The sequence below is a fragment of the Eubalaena glacialis genome, chromosome 17, assembly GCF_028564815.1.
Source record: "Eubalaena glacialis isolate mEubGla1 chromosome 17, mEubGla1.1.hap2.+ XY, whole genome shotgun sequence".
Classification (NCBI taxonomy): domain Eukaryota; kingdom Metazoa; phylum Chordata; class Mammalia; order Artiodactyla; family Balaenidae; genus Eubalaena; species Eubalaena glacialis.
Genome location: NC_083732.1, coordinates 9953118 through 9970169, shown reverse-complemented (window position 1 = coordinate 9970169; position 17052 = coordinate 9953118). Strand labels below are relative to the sequence as shown.

General features: G+C 37.7%; 1 protein-coding gene and 1 long non-coding RNA gene across 3 annotated transcripts in view; one reads left to right on the top strand and one right to left on the bottom strand.

Annotated features, from left to right (window-relative positions):
• The window catches only part of TTPA (alpha tocopherol transfer protein), a 17942-nt gene extending 15033 nt beyond the window's left edge, over positions 1-2909 (top strand). Inside the window, exons 4-5 of one of the 2 annotated variants that reach the window (XM_061171455.1) lie at positions 49-159; positions 2624-2909. In XM_061171455.1, coding sequence (XP_061027438.1) covers positions 49-159; positions 2624-2812 — 300 coding nt within the window. In that variant the 3' untranslated portion in view covers positions 2813-2909. The remainder of the gene's footprint in view (positions 1-48; positions 160-2623) is intronic. The other variant, XM_061171456.1, reaches the window with a different exon arrangement.
• Positions 72-16912, bottom strand: LOC133076851 (uncharacterized). Its single transcript, XR_009697630.1, has 3 exons — positions 16495-16912; positions 11917-12012; positions 72-1488 (listed from the first exon to the last, which is right to left on the bottom strand). It is a non-coding gene; the product is annotated as an uncharacterized LOC133076851 (long non-coding RNA).
• Positions 16913-17052: the final 140 nt, after the last annotated feature.

Sequence of the window (17052 nt, the reverse complement as noted above, 5' to 3'; positions counted from 1 at the left end):
ATTGATTTATGCTTTGTTATTAACAAGACATTTTCTTTATTTTCAAAGGATTCCTTTCCATTAAAAGTTCGTGGTATCCATTTGATAAATGAGCCAATAATTTTCCATGCTGTTTTTTCCATGATTAAACCATTTCTGACCGAAAAAATTAAGGAACGGGTAAGTAAAACATATTCAAGTCACTATTCTTCTGTACCAAATGTTCCACTCCTTTGTTATTTAAAAATTGCTCTCATTTCCGCCCCTCCCCCCAACACACACAGCATTGTCCCAGTGTTTTGAATATTTATCTAACAACCCAACTACTTTTATAAAATTTCTTTTTAGTTTTGAAAAATCAAGTTAGTGAGGCTGTGGAAAAACTGGACCTCTAACACATGGCTGGTGAAACTGCAAAATGATATATTCCCTATAGGGGGCAGTGTGGTCATAGTTATCAAAATTACAGCCTTCACATTTCTGGGATTTTTATCCTACAGATACACATGCTCATAAACAAAATTACATACACAAGAGGATTCATTGTAGCAAAATATTGGAAACCACCCAGTTTTCATCATGAGGGAACTGGTTAAATAAACTGTGATGCATCTACACAATGGAACACAGTAAGATTTGCAGGATGTATTGTGAAGGGAAATAAGAACATGCAGAATAGTGTTTATACTATCTTTTGTACAAAAAGGGAAGAAATCAGAGTCTATAGTTATATTGGCATAAAAGTTATTTTTAAAGGATATGCAAGGAAACAACCAAAGTGGTTACCTATATGGAACAAAAGAGAGGTATGGATGGGGTGGCTGAGGATAGGGTTGGGAGCAAGACATCTCACTGTGTATCTTTTATCTTGTTTTGATTTCTAGCCATGTGAATGTATTATCTATGTAAATAATAAATATGCTTAAATTAGACATGTGTAACTGAAAACCATAGTACCCAAGGTATGTGAGTTAATGTCATGTTAATTAAAGCAAATAGATTTGATGTTTTTTACCTATCTTGCAGAGTCTTATCTCAGGTGAATATCTAATATTACTTGGGATTTTTCAAGTGTTGACAATAGAGTGTGAGTTCCCAAACTGGCAACCACTCTTCTGCATGAATCTGTAAAGGATAATTTTTAGAGCATTTATTTATACAAACGTTGGCAACATCTAATGCACGAACACAAACAGGTTTTAAAAGCTTTGACAATTTAAATCTCAAAAACTAAATAGAAATACTGGTAATGTGAGTGATAATAGCATATTTGGAATGTTACAAAGTATATTCTTTCATACTAAGAAAATGTAACATCTTGCATCTGGTCAGAAAATGACGACCCTAGAGCTTCTTTTGAGGTTTTCCAGTAGGTATTTCTGTCTGTCTTCAAGAAGAACCACCCCTACAGAAGATTCTTTTATTTTTATAAAAGCCGGGGTTTTTTGTTTATTGTTTTTTCCTCTCTTCAGTATAGCTTGACAATAGCTGGCCATCTTCTGTTGAACGCTGAAAGACATAAAAATAAGTATTTCTATTTTGGGTTATATTCTGGACCAAAAAAACAAATACAACAATAAACTGAACCTACTAAACAGGAGAACATGAGCAAGAAGAGAAGAAAAATTTTAAATTGAGAAGTTAAGTGAAGCATTTCAATGAAAGTTAATTGACATGAAACAGACTTGCCAAAATGGGGAGGGCAGGGAGGACCAGATCTAGCCACTTTCTCCCTTTAAACATTTTGGCAGTACTCTATGAATGATTTTATTTCTCCCTTCCTGAAGAGATAGTTGAATTTCTTTTCAATTAGCTGGTAATATTTTAAACATTTCAGAAAAAAATCAAGGATTGGGACTGCAAGGTTCCTGAGTGCAAAAAACTTGTTTCATTCCTCTTTCAGTCTTCATATCCTAAGCACATAGTAGGTGCTAATTAAATGATTGTTGAATGTACAGATGAACCCTAGCAGACGAATAAAGGTATTTATGTATTTACTTTTAACAAGATGTGCTTTTAATCAAAGGTTCCAAGTCTTTATCTTAACTTCAGGACATTATATGATCAATTTTTATAGTTTAAAATGTTCAAAAATGTAAAGTTCTCAACCATCATAATTTCTTTTAATTTTTTATTAGCCAAGACTATCTGTCAACTGTACCACATAAATTATTCCCTGCGTACCTGATTGTGTGCTCAGATATATGCTTTTATTTAATATGAACTAATGAAAGGAAGAACATTTTTATCATCTACAGAACCATCCCAGGATATTCGATCTTTTGCTAAGAATCACCTGTAGATTAGGGAATAGAATGTATAAAATGATTTTATTTAGAGTTTTAAAAATCTACTTTTGAAAGAAAAAAGAATAGCTTTTTGTAAATATTGAATAGTTATAAGGATGCAAATATAAGAAAACAGTAAGATGATCAGATTCATAAGCAGCACAATCTAAACATAAGTAAAATTATTAGCTTCATAAGCAGAAGAATAAAGGATGTATCAATAGTATCTATACATGCGCTCCTATCTTAGAAGTGATGAGAGCACCTTATCTTACAGTGTTGATTTTCCATTGGAAATGCATCTGATATACTGAGAGGCAGAGGGCATACCTTCTAAAACATTTTGGCTGTTTCAGATTCATATGCATGGGGACAATTACAAACAAAGTTTACTTCAGCATTTCCCAGACATTCTTCCAGTGGAATACGGTGGTGAAGAATACTCCATGGAGGACATTTGTCAGGAGTGGACAAATTTTATAATGAAGTCTGAAAATTATCTCAGCAGCATTTCACAGACCGCTAAAGGAGAAGAAGTTATTTAATGTGAAAGACTTCCTAATTAAAAATACATGAGTAAGATCCTACCTGGTTATATGAATGAAAGAAAAAGAATTATTAAACTAATGCTTTTCCGATTGATTTTTTTCAATGTAAAAATCTTCTAACTTGAGCAACATGGGTATTTGGGAAATTTCTTTACTTTTTAAATATCTTTTCTTTACCTTTAAAGTAATTAAATATTAGTATACCTTAAAAGCATAGAAGAGGTTCCTGATTTTTGCACTTGGAAGAAAGTTATCTCTAAAGTACCTTTTCATGTGCACTTGGGTGTGTTTCTCAAAAGTTTTATTTTAAACAACTTTTCTGGTCACACTGGTTTGATTATAACTGAATAAATAGTCCACTGAAAAGAAATATTAGCACAAATCAACCGATTATAAAAATCTATTCACACTCATTTTGGGTGCATGTCAGATAGACTATAATTCAGATTAAAATCTGAATACAGTTTTATATAGTTATTTCTGTGGGCCAGCAAGGTAGTTCACCTCAGGGAAATTCTATTTTACCATATTTGCACAATAGAAACTTTTGATTGAAGAGTCTGTACGCCATAAACTCTTATGTGTAGCATCAATACGTCTCTATGAAATTATTCATGTTGATACAGTTAACTACATAGAGATTCAGAGGTGGAATAATATTTGGTTGCCGTATACATGGACTCTATTTTTAATTGAACAGTAACACAACTACACAAGGGAAAGGAAATGTTTACATTTTAAAATCACTGTCAACTACATCTGGAACTTTTCAGATTATGCATGAAGAAATTTGGGTTTTACTGTATTATCAGAACATTCTAGCCAAATCCTACAATTCATATTTACTTTAAAAAAAATCAGGAGTTAAAATGTGCTGTTTGTACTGTAGCTATGTTAAAGCATATTTCATTTATTGAGAAAGATATGTCAATATAGCTTTCAACTTATGACAATTTTTATAGTATTTTATAATTTTTAAATTTTATTTTAAACTTAAAAATGAAAGAACACAGTGTATAAAATTTGCTAAACATTTTTTAGCTTAGTTGGGTTTCAACATTAATTATACAATAGTATCTTTGTGAAAGAATATGTAAAGGGTGTTTTTCTTTATAAGAAAATTATTCTAATCAGATGAGCTGATACTTATGATTCTCTGTACATATATCTGTGAAAAATTGAGAGTGATTGTGAATGTTCTTTAGAGAACGTGTTTGATTTTGATTTAGCATTGGGAAGGTAACTTTACATTATAATTTTAATTTAAAATATTAGATCATGCCTGTTTTCTAAAAAATGTTAAAATCTTCTTTACAAAATCATACAATTTAAAATTGTATAATTAAAAATGACAGAAGAATAAAACTATTTAAAAAGTATAAATAATAGCAACAACAAAAAGTTCTAGTTTACCCAACTTTTATTCCTAGAAGGTTTACATCACAAAGTTCTACTTCATTCACATTTCGGTGCTTAAAACACTTTCTTCTGACTCTGTGAAGGAATGATGACTTTAGCACAAGAATAAAGGATAGTATTTTAAAATGTCTTTTAAATATGATTCATTGATGATGTTACTAACAGTAAATAGAATTAAAATAAGTCAATCAATAGAAGTACATTTCATGATAGGACTTTGAATTTTTTATGAAATGCAGCGATTCACTGAAGAACATTAAAAGAACAATGTAAAATGAACAGGCAGTTTTATAAGGCGGCAAGATAAATAACTATTGAATTGTCTCTATTACTTTACTGTAATTGCACCAGAGGTGCCTTTTAAAAGATTAACTCTAAATGTGCTCACTGTGTTACTGAACTGCCCGATAATTTATTTGTTTTAATATTGTTCAAAACAAAATAAAGATCTTTCACACAAACTATAGCTGTTTGTTTTTCATTTTTAAGTATGAATATTAGGCATTCTTTTTCAAAAACTGCTTTTCCTTACAGAAGAGGTTAAGAAAAAAGTATCGCATCTAGTTGTCCATTACAAAAACGCCAGTGTTTTCTTTAAACGTTTCAATTGCAGACTGGTTTTCCTGTTGCTCAGTTCAATACCATCTTCCCCTGTCTTCTTGTGCTGAAAGGGACCCCAAATTAATTTCATAAAACTAAGCCATGCATGCTTCAGAAGTTAAAACTTCTAAGTGAGAAAAGCCAGAGTGTGTCACTAAATCAGATAATTGGATTCTGAAACTGCTGTAAGCCCAGATCATGATTTCATTTGTCAAATTATATTTTTCTTACAGAAATAACACAAGTCCTGGAGCAAAGAATATCTTTGCCTCCCACCTAAATTAAGCCAGTAGCTCACGAAACAGGTCAAACATACGGACAAACCCAAAACTCAACAAACTAGTAAGGTGGTGTTGTCTGAAACACTCGTTCCTGGCCTTACTTGTTGAATTTTGCCCCACCTAGATGCTGTGGAGGAATTATGAGTTACAAAGATTGAACTAGAATGATGGCAGTAAAATGAGGATTGGCGGCAGTGCCTCCCCACGAATGTTCTGGTTGGCAAGGGCACATCCCATCCTTCTCCCTCCCCCAGAGCTAGCACTTGATTGACTGCTCGCCTCTTCTCTATCCAAGTCAATTATATCAGTCTATTAAATATCTACTTTTGATAACACTGTACATTGAATTAAGTACTATAGTGAATAGAAAAACTAATTGGATGCTACCTAGAAGAGAGAAAATACTTATCCAAAGTAGCCAGGTAGGACTTCCCAGGTGGCACAGTGGTTAAGAATCCGCCTGCCAATGCAGGGGACACGGGTTTGAGCCCTGGTCTGGGAAGATCCCACATGCCGTGGAGCAACAAAGCCCGTGCGCCACAACTACTGAGCCTGCACTCTAGAGCCTGCGAGCCACAACTACTGAAGCCCGCGTGCCTAGAGCCCCTGCTCCACAACAAGAGAAGCCACCCCAATGAGAAGCCCGTGCACCACAACGAAGAGTAGCCCCCGCTCGCTGCAAGTAGAGAAAGCCCGCGCACAGCAAGGAAGACCCAACACAGCCAAAAATTAATTAATTAATTAAAAAATAAATGGATATTTAAGGAAAGAAAAACCAAAATAGCCAGGTAAAGTGCAGTACAGGTTTCTCCTGGTATCTGAGAGTAGAGCTTTCCTACCAAACCTTGCTTAAGCCAAAATGGGGTAACACTAACGGATGCACAAAATAAATAGAGAGAAAGCACAGGTGCTCATAGACACAGTTCTAAAGCTATGGATGCTGTGCTGGATGCTGGATGCTGAGTGCGGTTCCAGGAAGGAGCTTGGCAGTGTCACTCTCACTGCTCTGGGTGGTGCTGCCTCTATAATGGCTCATGGCAAAACAAACACTGAGCGCTATTTTGGCTTTTAGCCTTTTTTTGTAAAAGCAAAAATCCTTGTGGGATTTCTTTCGGTTAGTGAAAACAGGTACTAATGTAGGTTTTTGCAAAAGTGAAGCCTTTCGAAAAGCAGCGGATACCTGTATAGTGTAAGAATCTTTAGAGTGGTTGCAATAAAGTGCTTTAGGACTTTAACAGAAGGAAAGATCATTTCCACCCAGGGATCTAGAGGATGTGTTTTTAGCGGAGGTACTATTTGAAGCACAGCCTTTAAGAAGAATTGACTCCCCCAGAGAGCAATCAGAAGTGAGGAGAGGGAGGCTAGTCCAGGCAAAGAAATAGCACGAGCAGCGACTCAGAGATCAGAAAGAGTAGGTCACGTCTGAGAAATCGTACGTAGGCCTATATTTTTGGAGGGAGGGCAATGGTACAGGAGCGTGGGCCTTCTGCCTAGAAGGATGCTTGGGAAACAAAATATGGGAAGCCTTGATTGTCAGCTGAAGGGCACTCAAATGTATGAATTGCTTATTTTGTGCCAGACCCTATATTAGATTCACATACATGTGTCATTCAATCTTTGCAGAAAAAAAGAGTAAGTGGCATTATGCCTGTTTTTACAGAAGAGAACTCAACTCTGAAAGTGTCCATTCCTTGCTCAGAATCACAGGGCTAGTAAATGCCAGAATCATACTGAACTCGGCCGGCCTAGCTGTAAAGTCCACGCTCTCTGCAACACCACCATGCTCCTAATAGACCCAATTCCACAGGCCACAGGGCTCAATGGCCACCAGATTCTATCAGTCCTACCTGAAAATATCTGACCATGACCCATTTCTAAGGCTAATCATCTCTCATCCTACCTGCTGTCATAGCCTCTGTTGTTGGACTACCAGCTTCTCACTGGTCCTGCCTTTATATACCCCTCCACTGCTGCAGTTATTTTTCTGCAAGATTTCATTCTCTGAACTTTCGCCAGAGCAACACTGCACGTGGGTAAATTACTAATTGGCACCTGAGGCCCTTCACGATGAGGCCCAATCTGTTTTTCCATCCTTAAATTGCAGGACTCCTAACCCCACCTATACGCTAGGCACAACAACCTTTTTTTTTTTTTTTTTGGGGTATAATTGTTTTACAGTGTTGTGTTAGTTTCTACTGTACAGTGGAGTTCCCTGTGTTATACAGTAGGTTCTCATTAGTTATCTATTTTATACATATTAGTGTATATATGTCAATCCCAATATCCCAGTTCATCCCACCCTTCCCTTCCCCCCTTGGTGTCCATTTGTTCTCTACATCTGTGTCTCTATTTCTAGGCACACCAACCTTTTCCAAAAATATCACCCTTTCTACACAAGACCTCTCAGAATCAGCAGCAAGGGGTGGAGGGGGAAGGGGCAAGGGAGATGAAGTGTGTGTATTTTGTATTCTGGCCAAAATTCCTCAGAAATTACTCTAATCCCTACATTGTTCTGAGACAAATTATGTTTGTTTGACAAGATCAACAAACACAGATCTTTCTCTTTTGCCCAAACCTGCTGACAAGGTCTCCAATTTCCTGCTCTATGTCTCATTAGTAATTAGCTATGATTAGAACCACTTGTCATGACTGGTTAGGCAAGGTTAGAACTCTTTGTCCTCCTGAAACGTGTTAACTGCGGAGAAAAACATTTCCTGTTCAGATACCTGACTGAGACTTCTCCTGCTTGCAGAACAACCCCCAGAAGCCACTGTTCACCCCTTTCCATGAAGGTCTAAGGCAAAACCTCCTGAGTGAAACACTCTGATAGTCAGATCCGGGGAGCTGTCTATATTGCAATAGCCAGAATAATCAACCTCTTTACTTGTCCAGTTTTTGTTGTTGATAGAAGCCACCCAATATTCCCTGACAGGTAGGCAGGCGCCCTGTCTGGAGTCAACAGAGAAGTTCTGGGGAAGGTTGTGAGCAACTGTTTTACCTCAGCTTGACTCAGCCCCTGGCCACAGGAATGTTATACAGAACTGATGTGTCTGGGCCTCCCTTGGCTGACTCTGCCCTCACCCAATCACTGTGTCAGACTAACTTTACTCCTGCACACCCAACACACATATACATGCAGTACAGCACCAATGAAGAAAACAACAATTGAAGTAAAAAATACACTGGAAGAACTCAATAGGAGATTAGATGATACGGAGGACTGGATCAGCGACTGGGGAGACAAAGTAGTGGGAACCACACAAGCTGAACAGAAAATAGAAAAAAGAATTTTTAAAATGAGGATACTTTAAGAGACCTCTGGGACAATATCAAGCATACTAACATTCTCATTATAGGAGTTCCAGAAGGAGAAGAGAAAGAGAAAGGGGCAGGAAACTTATTTGAATAAATAATAGCTGAAAAATTCCTTAACCTGGGGAAAGAAACAGACATCTAAGTCCAGGAAGCAAAGAGAGTCCCAAACAGATGAACCAAAAGAGGTCTACACCAAGACACATTGTAATTAAATAGCAAAAATTAAATATAAAGAGAGAATCTTAAAAGCACCAAGAGAAAAGCAACTACTTACACACAAGGGAACTCCCGTAAGACTATCAGCTGACTTCTCAGCAGAAACTTTGCAGCCCAGAAGGGAGTGGCATGCTATATTCAAAGTGATGAAAGGAAAAAAACCTACAACCAAGAATATTCTACCCAGCAAAGTTATCATTCAGATTTGAAGGAGAGATGAAGAGTTTTACAGACAAGCCAAAGCTAAAAGAGTTCAGCATTACTAAAGCAGCTTTACAAGAAATGTTAAAGAGAATTCTCTAAGTGGAAAAGAAAAGGCCACAACTAGAAGTATAAAAATTATGAAAGGAAAAAAATCTCATTGGTAAAGGCATAATACATTAAAGGTTGTAGATCAACTACTTATAAAACTAGTAAGAACATTAAAAGACAAAAGGAGTAAAATCATCTATATTCACAATAGTAGTTAAATAATACACAGAACAAAAAGAGGTAAAATTTGATGTCAAATACATTAAAAGTCGGGGGAGGGAGTAAAAAGGTAGTGTTGTTATAATGCATTCAGACTTAAGAGATAATCAATTTAAAATAATTATATATATATAATTCATATATCTATATAATATATAATCATATATGTGTTTATATATGTGTAATTTATACAATAATATAATTATATGTATATATGTGTGTGTGTGTTTATATATAAACTTTATGGTAACCACAAAACGAAAACTTACAGATACACACAAAAAAGAGAAAGGAATCCAAACATAACAGTGGCATAGTCATCAAATTATAAGAGAAGAGAGCAAAGAAGGAACAAAAAGGAAATACAAAAAACAACCAGAAAACAATTTTAAAATGGCAATAAGTACATACCTATCAATAATAACTTTAATTGTAAATGGATTAAATGCTCCAATCAAAAGTCACAGAGTGGCTGCATGGATAAAAAAATCAAGACTCATATATAAGCTGCCTAAAGAGACTCACTTCACATCTAAAGACACACAAAGACTGAAAGTGAGGCGATGGGAAAAGGTATTCCCTGCAAATGGAAAAGAAAGAAAGCTGGGGTAGCAAACTTACATGAGAAAAAATAGACTTTAAAACAAAGACTGTAACAAGAGACAAAGAAGGCCATTACACAAGGTAAAGGGATCAATCTGACAACAAGATATAACAACTATAAATATATATACACCCAACATAGGAACACCTAAATACATAGAGCAAATATTAACAAATATAAAAGAAGAAATTTATAGTAACACAATAATGGTAAGGGACTTTAATACCTCACTTACTTCAACGGACAGATCATTCAGACAGAAAATCAGTAAGGAAATACTGGCCTTAAATGACACATTAGATCAGATGAACTTAATAAATATATATAGACCATTTCATCCCAAGGCAGCAGAATACATATTCTTTGCAAGTGCCCATGGAACATTCTTCAGGATAGATCACATGCTAGGCCACAAAACAAGTCTCAAAAAGTTTAAGAAGATTAAAATCATATCAAGCATCTTTTCTGACCACATAAACACAAACACATGGAGTTTAAACAACATGCTACTAAACAACCAATGGGTCAACAAAGAAATCAATGTGGAAATTAAAAAAATACCTGGAGATAAATCAAAATGGAAACAAAATGATCCAAAATCTATGGGACATAGCAAAAGCAGTTCTAAGGGGGAATTTTATAGTGATATAAGACTACCTCAGGAAACAAGAAAAATCTCAAATGAACAAACTAACCTTACATCTAATGAGCTAGAAAAAGAAGAACAAAGAAAACCCAAAGTTAGTAGGAGGAAAGAAATAATAAAGATCAGAGCAGAAATAAATAAAATAGAGATTAAAAAAACCAATAGATAAGATCAATGAAACTAAGAGCTGATTCTTTGAAAAGATAAACAAAATTGATAAACCTATAGCCAGACTCATCAAGAAAAAAAGAGGGCCCAAATAAAATCAGAAATGGAAGAGGAGAAGTTAAACTGACACCACAGAAATACAAAGGATCATAAGAGATTACTACGCACAACTATACTCCAATAAAATGGACAAACTAGAAGAAATAGATAAATTCCTAGAGATGTACAATCTTTCAAGAATGAATCAGGGACTTCCCTGGTGGCACAGTGGTTAAGAATCTGCCTGCCAACGCAGGGGACACGGGTTCAAGCCCTGGTCCAGGAAGATCCCACATGCTGCGGAACAACTAAGCCCGTGTGCCACAACTACTGAGCCTGCGTGCCACAACTACTGCAGCCCCCATGCCTAGAGCCTGTGCTCCACAACAAAGAGAAGCCACCACAATGAGAAGCCCGCACACTGCAACAAAGAGTAGCCCTTGCTCGCCACAACCAGAGAAAAGCCCCGCGCACAGCAACTAAGACCCAACGCAGCCAATAAATAAATTAATTTAAAAAAAAAAAAGAATGAATCAGGAAGAAACAGAAAATATGAACAGACAAATTACCAGTAATGAGATTGACTCAGTAATATTAAAACTCCCCCAAAACAAAAGTCCCAGGCCAGGTAGCTTCACAGGTGAATTCTACAAAACATTTAAAGAAGAGTTAGGTCCCTCTCAAATTATTCCAAAAAAATTGAAGAGGAAGGAACACCTCCAAACTCATTCTATGGTGGATTAAAGGCTCAAATATAAGATCTGAAGCCATAAAACTCCTAGAAGAACATAGGCAGTACCCTCTTTGACACTGGTCATGGCAATTATTTTTTTATCTGTCTCTGGCAAGAGCAACAAAAGAAAAATAAACAAACGGGACTACAGCAAACTAAAATCTTTTGTATAAAAGAAGCTATGAACAAAACAAGAAAGCAGCCCACTGAGTGGGAGAAGATATTTGCAAACAATATATCCAATAAGGGACTAATATCCAAAATATATAAAGAACTCATACAAACTCAACATCAAAAAACCAAACAATCCAATTCAAAATGAGCAGAGGACCTGAAGAGACATTTTTCCAAAAAAGACATTCTAATGGCCAACAGACACATGAAAAGATTCTCAACATCACAAATTATCAGGGAAATGCAAATCAAAACCACAATGGGATATCACCTCACACCTGTCAGAATAGCTATCATCAAAACAATGACAAATAACAAGTGTTGGCAAGGATGTGGAGAAAAGGGAACTTTTGTGCACTGTTGGTAGAATGTAAATAGGCACAGCTACTATGGAAAAATGTATGGAGAGTCCTCAAAAATTTAAAATAGAATTACCTGGGACTTCCCTGGCGGTCCAGTGGTTGGGACTTCGCCTCCCAATGCAGGGGGTGCAGGTTCGATCCCTGGTCAGGGAGCTAAGATCCCACATGCCTTGCAGACAAAAAACCAAAACAGAAAACAGAAACAATATTGTAACAAATTCAATAAAGACTTTAAAAATGGTCCACATCACAAAAAAATAAAATAAAATAAAATAGAATTACCATGTGATCCAACAATTTTACTTCTGGGCATTTATCCAAATAAAACAAAAATACTTCTTCAAAAAGATATATGCACCCTAATGTTCACTGCAGCATTATTTACAATACCCAACACATGCAAGCAACCTAAGTGTCCTCTGATAGATGAATGGATAAAGAAGATGTGGTATACATATACAATGGAATATTACTCAGCCATAAAAAAAAAGAAATATTGCAATTTGTGACAACATGGATGGATCTAGAGAGTATTATGCTAAGTGAAATAAGTCAGACAGAGAAAGCCAAATACTGTATGATCTCACTTATATGTGGAATCTAAAATACAAAACAAACAAAATGAAAACAGACTCACAGATACAGAAAACAAGCCAATGGTTGTCAGAGGGGAGGGTGGTGGAAGGGCAAAATAGGTGAAGAGGGTTAAGAGGTACAAACCTCCACTTAAATAAGAAATAAGCCATGCAGATGTCATATACAGCATAAGTAATAATATTGCAATAAATTTGTAGGGAGACAGATGGTTACAAGACTTACTGTGGTGAACATTTTATAATGTATGCAAATATCAAATAACTATGTAGCACAGCTAAAACTAACATAATATTGTATATCAACTATATTTCAATACAAAATTAAAATAGAAGTCTTTTCTTCTAACTCCCATCTATGGGTCTCCTATTTTACCCTTCTTTTTAGATTATTACATATTTCTGCTTCTTCGTATTTTTAGTAACATTTTATGTTGGACATTGTGTTTAACTAATAGAGGCTCCAGGTAATACCTCCCATCAAGTGATGACTCTTCCTTTCTTTTGTCAGATAGCATGAAAGGCAAGTAAATCCAATCAGGTCTTGAGCTGGGTTGCAGACTTAGGAGGATTCTGTCCATCTCTGGTTCATTCCCATTCTTCAGGATTGGTCCACTTGGGTTTCTGATTGGTATCTTGGATATTTTCTTTTTTCTTAGCCTTGAAAATTCTGCCTTTTGCAAATCTAAACTTAGTTCCTACCCTTTGCAGTTTCAAAATATGGCAAGTGTCTGGAAGTGGAGACCTGTTTTGTGTTTGTTTCAGGCTCCCTCCCCCTCTGATGGGACTTTATCTCCAATGTTCTGCAAGACAACTGAATGTTTCACTCCCTTTCCTACTCAGCCTTCCCAGTCTCTGGTACCATTCCAGAACTCAGCACATGTCACACGTGCTGAGATACAAGCGTGTACTTTATATTTTCCAATATTTTCCCCAGTTCTACACAACTACAAACAGTTCCCCTGATTTTTCTTTTGGGCTAAGTAGTATCTCTGTTTGGGTTAAGATATATCTCTATATTTCTATCTTATCTATGTGCATATGTATAGATATTTACAACTTATATCCCATTTTTGTCCATTTCTGTTCTTGGGCTGTAAACTTCTGGTCTAGATTTGATATGTACACAATATTATCTAACACTTGCTTAAGGATATTTAATTTTAATTTGGAGCTTGGTCTTATGGTTTTGTTTGCTTGTTTGTCTGTTTTCTTGAAGGAGAATTTTCATTAGGTGAAATGTTACCATTCACCTTCTCTGTTTTCTTCTCAGAGTAGTTTTGTGTTGGTTTGATTCTTTTAAAAATAGGCCTTTTGGGGAATTCCCTGGCAGTCCAGTGGTTACGACTCTGTGCTTTCACTGCTGTGGGCCCAGGTTCAATCCCTGGTTGGGGAACTAAGATCCCACAAGCCGCATGGTACGGCCAAAAAAAAAAAAAAAAAAAAATAGGCCTTTTGTAGACCCTTCCTAGTTGAAAGGGTTTTATTGTGCCAGTACAGTGAAGTGCAATCCCTCTAACAGACACTTTTAGTGGTGGCAGCTGTGTGTATGTGGAGGTGAGGTGGGGTTGCTGGCATGACTTCTCTTCATTTTTCCCCTTACCTCCTTTCCCTTCATCGTCATGCTTTTAAAGGACACTACCCCCTTGTCAATGCAGTTGCGTCCCCCTCAGAAGCAATGTTTATCTGAAGCTGCCACCTCTGGCTCCTTCCTGAGAGCCAGTACTATAACCTTCCAAGACCCAGGTTGTGTTCAGTCTTTTGGCACTTAATGTTTGACATTTTCTCTCAGGGTTTGATTTTGCCTATGCTTTGTCTATATCATCCACTACTCTTTCCTCTTTTTCCAAGATTCTCTGAAGCCTTGCATCTTCTATTCTCAGCATCTAGAGTCTTGCAGCAGTGGAGGAAGCCTTCTCCTGCTGGAGTTTGCTACTTACCAATTTTCTGGTAATTTGATGTTTGTGATACCCTCCAACTCCTAGTATCGCATGAATCATGTGTAACTTTATTTGTACTGTTTGTACACCTCATGGGTTTTTTTTTTAAGATGTGTGGACAGATTCTGGTTCAGGTAGTTGACATAATCCTCTGGACCTCAACATAACTTATCTGTTGTTTCATTTCTTTAAAATTAATTAATTAATTGATTAATTTTTGGCTGCATTGGGTCTTCGTTGCTGCGCACAGGCTTTCCCTAATTGCGGAGAGCAGGGGCTACTCTTTGTTGCAGTGCATGGGCTTCTCATTGCGGTGGCTTCTCTTGTTGCAGAGCATGGGCTCTAGGTGCGTGGGCTTCGGTAGTTGTGGCTCGCGGGCTCTAGAGCGCAGGCTCAGTAGTTGTGGCACACGGACTTAGTTGCTCCGTGACATGTGGGATCTTCCAGGACCAGGGGTCGAACCTGTGTCCCCTGCATTGGCAGGCGGATTCTTAACCACTGCACCACCAGGGAAGTCCCTGTTATTTCTTATTAAAAGAAATTTAACTCTGTTCATAAGCAGCTCCAACTTATTAATTTTCATGCATCATAATTATCTATTAATTATACAATTTATTCATTCTTTTATTGATAATGATATAAGTTGCACGTAATAATTCACTATTACAAAAAATGCTACAAAGAACGTACTTGTATATATTTATTTGTTCACACATGCAAGCCTTTTTCTAGGGTACATACCTAAGTCTAAAAAGTGTTTGTGTTACAGAATATGTGCATCTTCACCTTTACCAGATATTGCCTAATTGCTCTCTAAAACAGTTGTAATACTTTACAATTCTACCAGCAGTGTTAAGAGAATTCTTATTTCTCTACACCCTTGACTTAGGTTCACATTTTTGTCATTCTGATGGATGTGACATATTATCTTGTCTTTAATCTGCATTTCCCTGATGACTAGTGAAGGTATGATTTGTCTTTTCATATTCTTTTCCAATTTTTCTATTAGGTTGTTTTTCTTCCTTGTTGATTTTAGTTCTTCAGTATGTGCTAGAAATGAACACTTTTGAAATTCTGTATTTTGTAAATATACCTTCCAAGTTTGTGCCTTATCTTTACTTAGTTACATAGAAGTTTTCAAATTACGACATCATTAAATCTACGATTTTTTTCCACTAAGATGTCTTTTTTTAAAATATAATGTTGTATGAAATCCTTCTGACCACCGAAGTCATGAACATACACTCCTATATTTTCTTATCAAAGTATAATATTTTGCCTTTTACATTTACATCTTTACTCACCTGGAGTTTATTTTTGTATTTTTGCCAGGTAATACTTTAATTTTTTCCTATGTGGAGAGTCAATTTCTCCAGTACCACAAATTCACACTTACAAAGGTTCTGTTCAATTGTGTTCAAAACCAGCTGAGAATGTAGGGCTTTTCACATCTTTAACCGCACCCATGGAGCTTATCACTCATCATGCCCTTCTACAGCAGCATTATTTTATTGCCAAACCAGACTACATATTGCATTCACTCTTCTTGAAATACGTTCTCTCCACAAGTTCTGTTCTTTTTCCTTACTAAATTGTAAACTTATGAAAACAGACATTGCCCAATTCGTCTTTGCATCCTCCATACTTGGCATTGAGTTGATTTTCAAACACTCTTCAATTTTATTCTGAATTTGACCCTTATAGGTGGGAACGCTCACCTAGTATAAGCCATATCTTTATATTTTGGTTTTCACGCAGAAAGAAAAAGCTGTCTTTCATCTACTTTCCCACCAAAATATGCCTAGTGTTTCTAAATCTCTTTTAAAATTTTAAACAGAAACCTCAAAAAACTTCTAATGACTAGGAACCCAAGTCATCCTTTCTGCCCCATTTGTAGGACAGTCTGCGCTTGGGGTCAACAGCGAAGTTAGGAGGCACCGTCTGCGGGCCTGGCCTGCCCTCGCCCCTTTGCCTCGATGCCAGCAGTGGGCCGACCCAGTTCGGAGCTGGGGCGATGCGTCCGTGGACGTGTTCGCATCCATCGTCCTTCCCTCGTCTTCCCTTCGTATCGTCCATAAGCCTCGACCCTGAACACAAATGGCAAGATGTGGAAATTACCTCCCAAGTCACCGTCCATCCTTGTATGGAACGCTGGGATGTCAAACTTGGCTGCCAGCCTTCCTAAAGACGATTTTAGCAGCTCCCGACGATTTTAGGCAGGAGCTGCCGATGGCGCAAAGTTCTCAGGCGATTTCTAGAACCTCTCGCCACCTTCCCCTGCTGCCAGGTTACCATTTCGGTCAGGCAGAGACCCTGCGGTTCCCCTTCGACCGCTGGACCAGGCGCCCCAGTTAGTTCTGGGTGACTTAAGGTCACGTCCAGAAAACAACTTAAAGGGCAGATTCGAGGACGCGGAGACCGCTCCGTGCCCGCCCGGCACTTCCCCGAGTCTCCGCAGGCGCGGCGGGGCAGGGCGGGTGCGGGGTCGCGGCGGCTGCACCGGCGGCAGCGGCGGCGGCGCAGTGATGGCGCGAGCGGGGCCTACTGGTACCCTGGAGCCGCCCCGCCCCGCCCCGCCCCGCCCCGCCCCGCCCCGCCCCGCCCCGCCCCGGGCCCGCCCCGGGCCCGCCCCGCGGCAGCCGCGCGCACGCGCCGGGACAGCTTTTCCCATAGGCC